General features: G+C 49.1%; 1 protein-coding gene across 1 annotated transcript in view; it reads left to right on the forward strand.

The window, feature by feature from the left end:
• C3 (complement C3) overlaps window positions 1–10073 on the forward strand; it is a 36032-nt gene extending 25959 nt beyond the window's left edge. Inside the window, exons 28-41 of the mRNA XM_019964329.2 lie at window positions 1306–1462; window positions 3111–3274; window positions 4586–4744; window positions 4892–4951; window positions 5074–5164; window positions 5305–5356; window positions 5905–5992; window positions 6116–6202; window positions 7931–8036; window positions 8521–8610; window positions 8791–8874; window positions 9371–9454; window positions 9652–9787; window positions 9870–10073. Of these exons, the coding sequence (XP_019819888.2) occupies window positions 1306–1462; window positions 3111–3274; window positions 4586–4744; window positions 4892–4951; window positions 5074–5164; window positions 5305–5356; window positions 5905–5992; window positions 6116–6202; window positions 7931–8036; window positions 8521–8610; window positions 8791–8874; window positions 9371–9454; window positions 9652–9787; window positions 9870–10011 (1500 nt within the window). The 3' untranslated portion in view covers window positions 10012–10073. The remainder of the gene's footprint in view (window positions 1–1305; window positions 1463–3110; window positions 3275–4585; window positions 4745–4891; window positions 4952–5073; window positions 5165–5304; window positions 5357–5904; window positions 5993–6115; window positions 6203–7930; window positions 8037–8520; window positions 8611–8790; window positions 8875–9370; window positions 9455–9651; window positions 9788–9869) is intronic.
• The last annotated feature ends 2966 nt before the right edge of the window (window positions 10074–13039 follow it).

Here is a 13039-nt window from a genome sequence, read left to right on the forward strand (position 1 = left end):
TGAAGGACTCTGATTGGTTCATCCTGGGTCAGGTGATCATCCCTGAACCAATCAGCTGAGACCAGGAAGTAGGTCTCAGTTGGCAAATATGGCTACTTCCATTGTGGCCATTTGAATGAAAGGGAGGAGGTGTTCTTACAACAGAGGAGGATAGATGTAGGAAGGCAGTCAAAAGGGTTGTTTCTACTACAACACAACATTTTCTACAATACAGCAACATTAAAATAAAGTATGGCATAGGCGGTGGAGCCAGACTGACGGTGTTTAAATCAATAGGATGCTACCCAGCTTGTGAAAACCAGTTGTTAAATTTATAGGAATTTGCAATCTGGTTGCTGAACACAAACGTTGTTAAAAATTAAATCATATAAATTCACACTGCAAAGATTAAACACTGAAAACAGGTGATAAACTTAAAATGTATCACTTCCTAAATATTTTGCTACTTTTTATCATTATTCTCAGGGTTATTTATGTCTATTGTATCTCTATATTGGAAATATTATATCATGTTGTTCCACTGTTCCTCTCTTCCCAAATCTACAGTCAGCCATGCCACATTGGTGGGTTGAAATCAAGCATGATAGTATTGACACCATGGAAATCATCAAACATTTCAAATCATGTCTTACCCTGGTCCCCATCTTTCTGTGTCACAGTATTTAATCTGTGTAGTAGGATAATGATGAAAGTAATGCCTGCCTCATAAGATTTTATGAGATTAAATGAGCAGCTATATGACTGGGACATTGTCAGAGCTAGCTGATAATGACTGAATAAGAAGTGTTCCCTGGTGTGCTGAATCTGGCTCACACTAGCTCATGAATGCCTGTTGGGAGTATGTCTTCCCCATTCTATGTTCAAGGACATCACAGTGGTTACTTGAAATTGACCCTGGTGGAAGGTTTTATGCCATTGTAATGGGCAATTTATTGGATTGGCAAAAGTTCAGATTTTTCTATAACATCTTACAGAAAAGCCCGAATGAACAACTAGTACCACACCCATGGCCCCCCGCCCAGTCCTGTGCCTCCACTGAAGAGCTGGTTGTTAAATATTCACCAGCACACCACTTGGTATTTACACATACACACCGCACCACACACACACACACACACACACACACACACACAGCCCATAGTAGGTACTCAGCAACAAAGCAGCTCACAATGGAAAACCCTCAAACATAGATCCAAGGCAAACAGGTCCCAAGGACAAAAGCCACCTGGTCCCAGAAAGTGATCTTCATCAGTTGTCTAACAGCAACGCTCCCCTGACCAGAGTACCCAATCCTCTTTGTCATAGAGCCTGGGCCGCAGCATCGCTAAGGCAGGAGACTTCCTTGAAACCCACTACAGAGAGTTGCGAAGACCATATACTGTGGCCATTGCTGCCTATGCCCTGGCTTTGTTGGGCAAGCTGGAGGGTGACCGCCTCACCAAATTTCTGAACACAGCCAAAGGTGAGGGGTAGCCTGGAGGAGTACGGAGGGACCCCTGGCTGGGGACTGAGGGTGGCCCTCTCCAGCTGGGGTGCATGGTTTTAAGCTGCACTGGGATGAACGTCTCCAAGCTGAACTGGGATGAATGGCTTTGTGGTGTAATAATTTCTGCTTGTAAACCACACAAGAAGGCTCACTGCATAATTCATTCAACCATGTTGAATGCTGAGCACTTGCTATGACCCAGCAGTGAGGTGTCATTACGACCATGAGCATGGACATCAGACAGATCTAAATTGAAATCCCACTCTGCCACTTTCTCACTGTCTGACCTTGTACAAGTCGCTTAACCTCTCTGGATCTTAGTTTCTTCATCTTTAAATGATACCTAGGGCTTCCCTAGTGGCTCAGTGGTCAAGAATCTGCCTGCCAGGAGATTCTTGGGTGCAATCCTTGGATCAGGAAGATCCGCTGGAGAAGGAAATGGCAACCCACTCCAGTATTCTTGCCTGGGAAGTCCCATGGACAGAGGAGCCTGGCAGGCTACAGTTCATGGAGTTATAAAAGAGTCAGATACCACTTAGTGACTAACAGCAACAATATTGTAATATTATAATTATCTCAAAGGTAATCAGGATTCAGTAAAATAATACCATGGGGAATTTAGCACAGTGGTTAGAACATAGTGGGCTGCTAGTCATTGGTTCCAGTGATGACACTGTATCATGTTTGTACGCACTGATAATAAGGTATCTCAAGTATCATATAAACACCAAAGTGGTTTAACACGACAGAAGTATGTTGTTGGTGGACAGCTCTCCTCCATACAGTGACACAGGGATCAAGGTCTCTATCTTTTCATGGCTCTGCCATTCTGGGGCCTCAGAATCCTGCCTTTTCAAGCTGAAAGGGAAATAGGAAGATTGTGCAAGGGACTAGACATAGAAGAGGCCCAATCACTGCTGTGCACATTCCATTGGCCAGAGCTTAGTCATGTGGCCATATCTACCTGCAAAGTCTTCTGGGAAATGTAGTCCAACTGTGTGCACAGGGAGAGGAGGTTATCCTCCTCTTGGTTCTCAGTGACAATCTCTGCCATCATAACTTTCTTTGGCACTTGGGACACCACCGTGAGTACAGCACAGCCCTTGCCATTATGGCCTCACACTCCAATTGAAGAATGAAATGAGTTCATAGATTACTATAGAGTATCAGAGTGCTGGGATCGGAGAAGCACAGGATCCTTTAAGAGACAGGAGGAAGAGGGACCTCCACTCAATCTTGGGGTGCCCACTAATTGTGCAGGGTGGGTAAGAATTAACAAAGTAGATGGAGAAAAGGGGTGGGTAAGAATTAACAAAGTAGATGGAGAAAAGGTACTCTATGTTAAGGGAACAGAATATGCCAAGGCTCAGAGGTAAAAATGTGTGTTTCAAGTTTAGGAAATCTCCCACAGTGGGGCTGAAGTGCAGAGCTCATATGGAAGAGTGAAGGTGGATGAAGGAAGAGAATGAGGCAGGAGCCAGCAGATTAAGGACCTAGAATGTGGGCCAGGACACCTGAACACCGAGCAGTCTAGGCTATGAGTCTTTTTTTCCTGAGTTTTCTCTGAGCTGTTTACAGGATGGACAGAGCAGTGAGCACTTGGGGTGGGGGGTTCTCCCTGCAGAAAAGAACCGCTGGGAGGAACCCAACCAGAAGCTCTACAATGTGGAGGCCACGTCCTACGCCCTCTTGGCTCTGCTGGTACGCAAAGACTACGACACTACGCCTCCTGTCGTGCGCTGGCTCAACGAACAGAGATACTATGGAGGTGGTTATGGCTCCACGCAGGCAAGTAGTCCACACATACCCCGCCCTGGTAACTGCATCCCAGCCTCCTCTGGCCTCATTAGTCTTCTGAAGAAAGTACCGAGACCAAGAGAGGCAGTGCTTCTCTTCCATCAGCCAGGATGATTGGAATGAAGTCAAGAATCTTTTTTTTTTTTTTTTTTAATTGCAAACCCATCTGTGAACTCTAGACTACATTCTGAATGCCCTGAGCTGTGTTTCAAGCCTCCTTTTCCCTCTTGGTGTCTATATCATGTTCTCAGGGCCCAGGTTCAAGTGTGAATCTCTCTTTCCCACTGTGGGTTCTAGACCATGTTCCCAGTGCCCCATCTTACTCTGTCTCACTGGTGGGTTCTAGCTCATGTTCATTTCACCAGGCCCCCAGTGTTACCCTGTCTCATCAGTGGGTTCTAGACCAGGTTCTTAATGACTCTACAGCATTATCCAAGGGGCTTCCCTGGTGGCTCAGAGATGAAAGTATCTGCCTGAAATGCAGGAGACCTGGGTTAGATCCTTGGGTTGGGAAGATCCCCTGGAAAAGGGAATGGCAACCCACTCCAGTATTCTTGCTTGGAGAATTCCATGGACAGAGGAGCCTGGTGAGCTACAGTCCATAGGGTCACAAAGAGTTGGACACAACTGAGCAACTAACACCTCACACACCATTATCCAAGCCTCTGTCTCCCACTAGTGGGTTCTAGACCACATTCTAAGTTCCATCAGGCTCCCAGTGTTACCACATCTTATTGTGAGTTCTAGACCAGGTTTTTAGTTATTCTAGTCCCTGATGGGTTCTAGACTATGGGTTCAGTAACCTCAAACTCCAAGAAGCTCAGGCTCCAGTCTAACCGCTTTTCTTTCTGGTGGGTTCTCAATCACACTCTCAGTGTCACTTTGGGGTTCTAGATCAGATGCTCAGTGTTCCCAGATTCCAATTTCATTCTTTTATTTCATGAGTGGGTTCTAGACACATTCTCAGTGCCTCTACCAATGCTTGTCTTAGACTCTCTCCTCTGGATGTGTCTAGAGCACCTTCTCAGTGTGGCTGGACTTTCTGTCTTATGCCTGTACACTCTGGTGGATTCTAGCCATGTTCCCAGTGTCTCTAAGCTCTTGTCTGACCTGTCTCACTCAGAGTTCTAGGACATGTCCTCAGTATCCGACCAGCCCCTAATCATATTCTTACCCTCTCTGGTGGGTTCTAGGTCACTGCCTCAATGCCCCAGGTCTGATATGAGTCTCTTCATCCCTCAGTGGTTCTAACCACTTTCTCAGTAACCCAAATTCACCCCCTTTCTCTGTCATGGGTAACAGGCCACTTTCATGGTGTTCCAAGCCTTGGCCCAATACCAGAAGGATGTTCCTGATCACAAGGAGCTGAACCTGGATGTGTCCATCCAACTGCCCAGCCGCAACTCTGCGGTCAGGCATCGTATCCTCTGGGAATCTGCCAGCCTCCTGCGCTCAGAAGAGGTAAAGTCACCTGGCCACACCCTCATCACTTTCATCCTCCATGCCAGCCAGACTTTCTAGGAGGCAGGAGATAGAGTCGATGACAATCACCAATGGGGGAAGGCTTGGTTCCAAATACTCTCTCATCTCTCTCCCCACTCCTTGCAGACTAAGGAAAATGAGCGTTTCACAGTAAAAGCTGAAGGGAAAGGACAAGGCACCTTGTCGGTAAGGAATGGGAACCTACACCTTCTTGACCCACCACCTTCTCTAGGCCCCTCTGTTCCAGTATCCCCTTTCCTTCCCAAGTCAAATGGACTGACACCTCATCTCCCCTCCTACCTCACCAGGTAGTGACCGTGTACCATGCCAAGCTCAAAGGCAAAGTCTCCTGCAAAAAGTTCGACCTCCGGGTTTCCATACGCCCAGCCCCCGAAACAGGTAAAAGGAGTAGAGACCCTATCTGTTACCCTTCCCCCAACCCTGTTCTTATGTCTGCCTCCCTCCTGGATCAGAACCCAGGAACTACACTCCTCCCGCTTCCCCACCACCATCCATCCTTCTGTTTTCTGTGTTTCTAGTCAAGAAGCCTCAGGACGCCAAAGGTTCCATGATCCTTGACATCTGTACCAAGTAAGAGATGGTTCACTGGGATTCATCTTGGCCATCCCTCTGTCTCTAGCAAGACTTCTTAAAAATAATAACTGTGATGCTTAACACTTTCTGAGAGTATATTGTGCATCTAGTCTTGTGCTGAATACAGGACAAGAAGACCTCCCTTTGCATGGCAGTGTGAGATTAGCAACGTGGTCTTGATGTCAGAACATGGTGCTGGGGGATTGGTGACGTTGAATTAGACCATGGTAACAGAAACATACAAAGTGAGACCTGCCCATGTTCATTCCCAAGAACTGAGGCACAGAGAGGTTAAGTAACCCATCAGATGTTACAGAGAGCTGGGATTTGAACCCGGGCCAGTTGGGTTCCAGAACCTGAAAAATGAATCATCTTGATCATTATGTAGCTTTTCCTGTATTCCCCTTAGGAGAATGTTTCTTACATTTGAACCTCCCTCTGTGCTCCTATGTGGGAACTAGAGGCCTCAGTCTTTGATATGACCCCCTTGTCCGGGCACTGATCCCACCTTGGGGACCAACCCCCTCTCCCTCTGCCCCATCCAGGTACCTGGGAGACCAGGATGCCACTATGTCCATCCTGGATATATCCATGATGACAGGCTTCTCACCTGATGTTGAAGACCTCAAAACGGTATGAAGGCCTTGGGCTCAGGGGCTGGGATCCATGGGCAGGAGCCCAGGGTCTGGAAGAAGCTGGAGTGGCAGGGGGAATGGGGATGCAGGAGGGATTTTTACAAACCACATCCTTCCCCAGCTGAGCACTGGTGTCGACAGATACATCTCTAAGTATGAGATGAACAGAGACTCCAACAAGAACACACTCATCATCTACCTGGACAAGGTAAGGCTTCCATTGGGATCCTGAACCTCTGCCTGGCTGACCTTTCCTTCTCCACTGGCCTCGTGCCCAGGTGGGGCCAGGGAGACAAGGTCTGGACTGCTGGGTGTTGGAGGACAGGGGCATGTAAAACAAGGCCAACCCACCTTCTGTAAGCATTGCACCGTCTGACCACTCATGTCCCAACTGTATTTTTCACTTGTTCCCTCCAGCTTCTTCTCACCAGAGTCTTAACCACTGAGTGGAAAAAAAAACCCACTTGTGGTTTTAAAAAAGCAGTGCTTGATGGAGAGAAAGAGCTTCCCTTGTTCCCCAGCCCCCAGCATTTCTCTCTTCTCTTATTTTCTCCCCATTCTTCCCTTGTTCTATTTATTCCCGTGTTCTATTTATTCAGTTATATGACAGAGCTGGGTCTTCATTGTGGTGCATGGGCTCTTGGCTGTGGCATGCCACAAGTACTGAACCCACATGCCATACCTGGAGAAGTCCACATGCCGATTTACAGTCCGACCAACAGTGCACAGCTTCCCAACATTTGTTAGTTGTGTTCTTTGTGATGATAGCTATTCCGGCATGTGTGGGTGCTATCTCATTGCAGGTTTTGGGGTTTGTTTTTTTTTTTTTTGGCTGAACTGGGTCTTCTTTGCTGCACATGGGCTTTGTCTAGTTGCGGCAAGTGGGGGCTACTCTTCATTGCAGTGCGCGGGCTTCTCATCGTGGTGGCTTCTCTTGATGCTTGAGTGTGGGCTCTAGGGCACAGGCTCGGTACACGGTCTAAGTTGCTCCGCGGCATGTGGAATCTTAGTTCCCCACCCAGGGATCAAACCAGAGTCTCTTGCATTGGCAGGTGGATTCTTGACCATGGAGAGACCTGGGAAGCCCCATATTGATACATACACATGTGTATATGTGATGACACATATATTTGGAGAAAAGTCATAGTAGAGAGAAAGAGAGCAAGGGCAGGGACTTCCCTGCTGGTCCAGTGGTTAAAAATCCACTTTCTTAAGAAGGAAAGGAAATAGCAACCCACTCCAGTATTCTTGCATGGGAAATCCCATGGACAGAAAAGAGCCTGGCGGGCTACAGTCCATGGGGTTGCAAACAGTTGGATGCCACTTAATGACTAAACAACGTCTCAGTACATATATGTGTATATCTGTCTCCTTCCTCCTTCCCTCACTCCCTTTCTCCCTCTTTTCTTTCTCTCTAATTTTTCCAATTTTATTGAGCCGTAATTGACGTATAACACTGTGTAGTTTTAATGTGCACAATGTAACGATTTTATGTATTTATATACTGAGAAATAATTACCACAATAAGGTCAGTTACATCTACCTCCTACATAGTTATAATGTGTGTGTTGAGAACTTTTTTAAGATCTACTCTTAGCAACTTTCAAGTGTCTAATGCAGTCTTGTTAACCACAGAATGTTTTTAAGGACGTAAATAGCAGTCCTTGGCCAGAGCTCAATCACGTGGCCACAAGGAACTGAAACATGCTGAGAAGTGCAATCTAGCCTTAGTGGGGTGGGGTGGGGGTGGGGTAATGGATTTGATGAACTGCTTATTAATCTTTTGTCAAAGATTCCTGCCCACTGCCCCTGCCCCGCCCCTGGCATCTTCCCCACCTAGATCCCTCAGCTTCTCCACCACTTTCCAACCCCCAGGACCCCATGCTGGACTTCCTCCAATGTTGGCCCTGACACTGACCAACCTCCTTCTTCCCAGGTCTCACACACAGTGGAGGACTGTCTGTCCTTCAAAGTTCACCAGTACTTTAATGTCGGACTTATACAGCCTGGGGCAGTCAAGGTGTACTCCTATTACAACCTGGGTGAGCAGCCATCCTAGGACCTGGGATCTGGGAGTTAGACTCTAGGGGTCTTGGGGATCTGAGGGTTAAGAGTTTGGGGGTCCCCAGGTCTTGGAGTTAGGAGCCTGGGGTCCCCAGGTGTGGGAGTTAGGGGTCTGGGAGTTAGGGATCTGGGGGTTAAGGGTCTGGGGGCCTCAGGGATCTGAGAGCTAGGAGTCTGGGGATCCCGGAAATCTGAGGGTTAGGAGTCTGGTGGTCCCTGGGTCTGGGAGTTAGGGATCTGGGGGTCCCCAGGTCTGGGAGTTAAGGGCCTGGGGGTCTCTGGATCTGAGAGTTAGGGGTCTGGGGATCCCCAGGTCTGGGAGTTAGGAGTCTGGGTGTCCCAGGGCTGGGGACCTGGCATCTGGAGGTCTGACCGACTGGAGTTGGATAACTGAGCCTCCAGGTGTGGTGTCTGGGGCGGAGGCCCTAGCCCTCTGACCCCTCCCCATCACCTCTGCTGCAGATGAAACTTGTATCCGCTTCTATCACCCGGATAAAGAGGACGGAATGCTGAGCAAACTCTGCCACAAAGATACCTGCCGCTGTGCAGAGGGTAAGTGCTCAGGCGCCAGGAGGGTGGCCACACCCACTGGACCCCGGCTCCCTTGGGGTGGGGGGTTGACCCAAGAGGGCTAGACCAGGGTACCGGCGTACCCCTGGGTAGTGGGTGCCCTGAACAGGAAGTGGGTCTTAGACCGTGTCCCCCCCGCCCCGCCCCCCACCCACCCCTCAGAGAACTGCTTCATGCACCACACGGAGAAGGAGGTCACTCTGGAGGACCGGCTGGACAAGGCTTGCGAGCCGGGCGTGGACTATGGTGAGTGGGGCGCTGGGCGAGAGGCGGGAAAAGGTGCATGCATGCGTGCTTGTGTGTGAGCGGCAGTGTGAAGGCGGGTGTGGTCCTGGCTGCGTGTGGTGACTGTGGTTGTGGGTGACTGGTGTATGTGTGTGTGTGTTGTAAGGGGCTCTGATTACACAGGGAGACATGGTCATGAGTGGGGTGGTTTTGTGGGTGTGTGTGTGTGACAGGTGGTTGGGAATGGATGTGGTTGTGCATACCGCCATGTTGTGGGGAACCTGTAGGTCACGGTGCTTAGGAGTCACTATCATCATGTCTCCGACGGTGGTTGTGGAGGGCTCTGATTGTGTGCATGGCTGTGAGTGTAGCCCAGCGTGATATACTGCAGTGAGGGGGTGGCTAGCAGGGACATGAGCATGCCTGGCTGTGATCATCACTTGGGAGGAGCCAGGTGAGGGCGCCCCACAGAGAGCCTTGCCCAGGACGCCCCGCTGTCTTCCCCACCCCTCAACAGTGTACAAGACCAGACTTATCCAGAAGAAGCTGGAAGATGACTTTGACGAGTACATCATGGTGATCGAGAACATCATCAAATCGGGTTAGCCCTGTGTCTACTGTCTTTCTACCTCCCCCTTCCCCCAGCCCCTCCCCTTCTCCTCCCCCAACTCAGCTTCCCTTGCCCTCCCCACTCTCCCCCTCTCCCTCCCCCAGCTCAGCTTCCCTTCCCCTCCCTCCCCATACCCAGTCCCTCCCCTCCTCCTCCCCCAGTTCAGCTTCCCTTTCCCTCTGCTCCAGGCTCGGACGAGGTGCAGGTTAAACAGGAGCGCAAGTTCATCAGCCACATCAAGTGCAGGGAAGCCCTTAAACTGAAGGAGGGGGCACACTATCTCGTGTGGGGCGTGTCCTCTGACCTGTGGGGCGAGAAACCCAAGTGAGTTCCCACCCCAGTGCCTTCCAGAGGCCGCCTCCTCCCACCCTCCACACCCCGTCCTGACCCGTCTGTCTTCCCTCAGGATCAGCTACATCATCGGGAAGGACACCTGGGTGGAGCTGTGGCCCGAGGCTGAAGAATGTCAAGATGAGGAGAACCAGAAACAGTGCGAGGACCTGGCCAACTTCACAGAGAACATGGTCGTCTTTGGCTGCCCCAACTGATCCCACACACATACACCCTCTCATACACACTGTCCACGCAATAAAGCTTCACTTCTGTTTCACATGTCTCCTGAAGTCTGGAGGTCTTTGAGAGGGGGACAGAGGCAGCTTCGACCCCCCCCCCTCCGCCCCCCCACTGCCTCACTTGCCACTCAGCTCCATCCTACAGGAACCTGACCTGATTCCCACTTCATTACCTCCTGCAGTTCACCTTCACATTCACCGGCTTCCTCATCTCCAGTGCCCGTGCCTGCCTCACCTGTTCCTAGCCGGAAGTGCGTATGCCTCTTCCAGAGGCGGCCTCCGGAAGGCACGGGGGTGGGAACTCACTTGGGTTTCTCGCCCCACAGGTCAGAGGACATGCCCCACACGAGGTAGTGTGCCCACTCCTTAAGGCGGATTCTTCACCATCTGAGCCACCAGGGAAGCCCAAGAGTAGTGGAATGGGTAGTCTATCCCTTCTCTAGGGGAAACTTTTGACCCAGGAATCCAACCAGGGTCTCCTGCACTGCAGGTAGATTCTTTACCAGTTGAGCTTCCCTGACCGGGGATTGAACCCTGCATTGGGAACATGGAGTCTTAGCCACTGGAGCACCAGGGAAGTCCCTCTTCGTGTTTTCTTACCAGCATCCTTGCCTACATCCTCACCTGGGTATTTCCCTGGCTTCTTGCTTGCACCTCCCCCTGCGTCTCTACCTGTGTCTTCAGCATCAGAACCCTCCAGTCCTTCTCTGCCTTTTCACCCTCATGCCCGCCTGTATCCTGAGCTCCCATCCTCATCTGCTGGGACCTTCATCGCATTTGCCCTCCTCCTCAGCTCACTTTCACTCCATTTCCAGTCTCACCTGCACCCCGTGTGCCGGCCTCTAGACTCACCCTCCTGGTCACCATTTTGTAGATGGGCCTGAGCAGACTGGTGGGATTGTGTGAGGCGGCTGGGCCGGGAGGGGGCAGTCACAGGCAGGTCAGGGTGATGTTTCCGCCTGGAGCCTGAGGGACCAAGTCAGAGATCTGACTCATCAGCCAGCGATTGAGGAGGCAGTGCAGGGGCTCTTGTGGTCACAGCCTCATCAGAAACACATAGTGAGGCAGCAGCCACAGAGGGTGAGGCCACTGGCTGCCCAAGGGCCCTAAGTGCCTATCCACCTGTGGCCCCTTGAGGATGGTTGAAGGTGAGATCCAGGCTCAAGCTCTGGGTGAGACCATCACAGGAAAACACCTCTGAACCTGGAAGTCACCCCTGCACAGCCCCCTTCCCCTAAGACCTCAGGTTCTGGAATTCCCCACCCCCTTAACTCCAGGAATGTGAGGGGAAATTGACTCACAGCCCATCCCTACTCCCTCCAGTCCCTGATTGCCAGAGGCTCCTGTCAAGGGGACACTCAAAAATCCTCCTTACTCACTAGGTGTCCCAGCTGACGTCTACCAGCCACTCCCCTCCCCATCACTCTCCTTCTTGGACAGTTTCTCATTTCTTTTCACATTCATTTCTCCTTCCTTCTGGCTTGGAATTCAAGTTCCTCGTTTCTTTAATGCATTGGGTGGTTTTTTGTTGTTGTTTGATTTTTTTTTTTTTTTCCAGCATCTATGGTTCGAGGCTGTGAACATATGGTTTGAGGATCTCACATTTCTAAAGATAGCATGGAGTTGATTTCAGACAGTGAGGGTGTCCAAATAAGAAAGGAGAACAGGGCAATGTGAAAAGCCTGCCTGTGATGGAACCACCTTCAAAGTCATTTAGATTGAGGGGTGGTTCAGTTTACATGTCAATTTTTGCTAGGCTATGGTGACCAGTTGTTGGGTTAAACACCAGTCTAAATGTTGCTATGAAGGGTTTTTTTTCCCCTTGAATTTTTTTTTTACTTTTTTTGAAAACTGGGCAGAATGCTAAATATCCACCTTTACAATAAACAAATACAGTAACAGTAACTCACACTGAAACAAACCATATTGGAGAAGGAAATAGCAACCCACTCCAGTATTTGTGTCAAAAAATCCTATGGACAGAGGAGCCTGGCAGGCTACAGTCCAAAGGGTCACATAGGGTCGGACAAGACTGAGCAACTGAGCACGCACGGGGCTGATTCGTGTTGCTGTATGGCAGAAATCAACAGAACGTCGTGAATCAATTATCCTCTAGTTAAAAATAATTTAAAGAAACATATTTCTGATAGCCATTATTTTTCTGTTTGGGACTGTTTTCAAGGTTTCTTTTGTTAATATTTATATATTTATTTGGGTGTGCCAAGACTTCAGTTGCAGCATGTGGAATCTAGGTCCCTAACCAGGGATGGGCCCCAAGGCCCCTGCGCTGGGAGTGCAGAGTCTTAGCCACTAGACTACCAGGGAAATCCCTGTTTTCAAGGTTTTTTGTCTCAAAAACATGAATGTCCCAATCCAAAGGCTCAGAATAGGCCATCTTTTAAACAAAGAGGCAATGATTGACAAAAGGCTATGAATACAACATGTAAATAGTTGATACAGACCTAATAGGATTTGTCAAAATCAGTCACATCTAGTAACACACCTGAAGTGTTCTTGCATAAAATACCATGTGAAGAAAAGAAGACTTTATCAATGTCTAAAAAAAGTGGGTTTGTTTATAGACAATCTGACAAGTTATCATAAGAAGTGTTTCCTGAGACTTCCCTGGCAGTCCAGTGGTTAAGACTCTGTGCTCTCAGTGTAGGAGGCACAGGTTTGATCCCTGATTAAGGAACTAAGATTCCACACGCCGCGCAGCATGGCCAAAAAAAAAAAAAAATGTTTTCCTGAGACATAAGTTAACGCAACATTATTCTTGAACCCTTTCAGTTCGACTTCCCACTCCATAAAATTGCTGAGGATCTGAAACTGAGAAAGTATATTTGAGTACAAACAGCTTGTGAAACTTAATACATTTTTAAACTTTTTTAAATTAATTTTTTAATTGGAGGAAAGTTGCTTTACAATGTGGTGTTGGTTTCTGCCATGTGTGCTTTAGTGCTCAGTCATGTCCTACTCTTGTGACCCCATGACTGTAGCCCGC

This window comes from Bos indicus, chromosome 7 (genome assembly GCF_029378745.1).
Source record: "Bos indicus isolate NIAB-ARS_2022 breed Sahiwal x Tharparkar chromosome 7, NIAB-ARS_B.indTharparkar_mat_pri_1.0, whole genome shotgun sequence".
In the NCBI taxonomy this organism is placed as follows: domain Eukaryota; kingdom Metazoa; phylum Chordata; class Mammalia; order Artiodactyla; family Bovidae; genus Bos; species Bos indicus.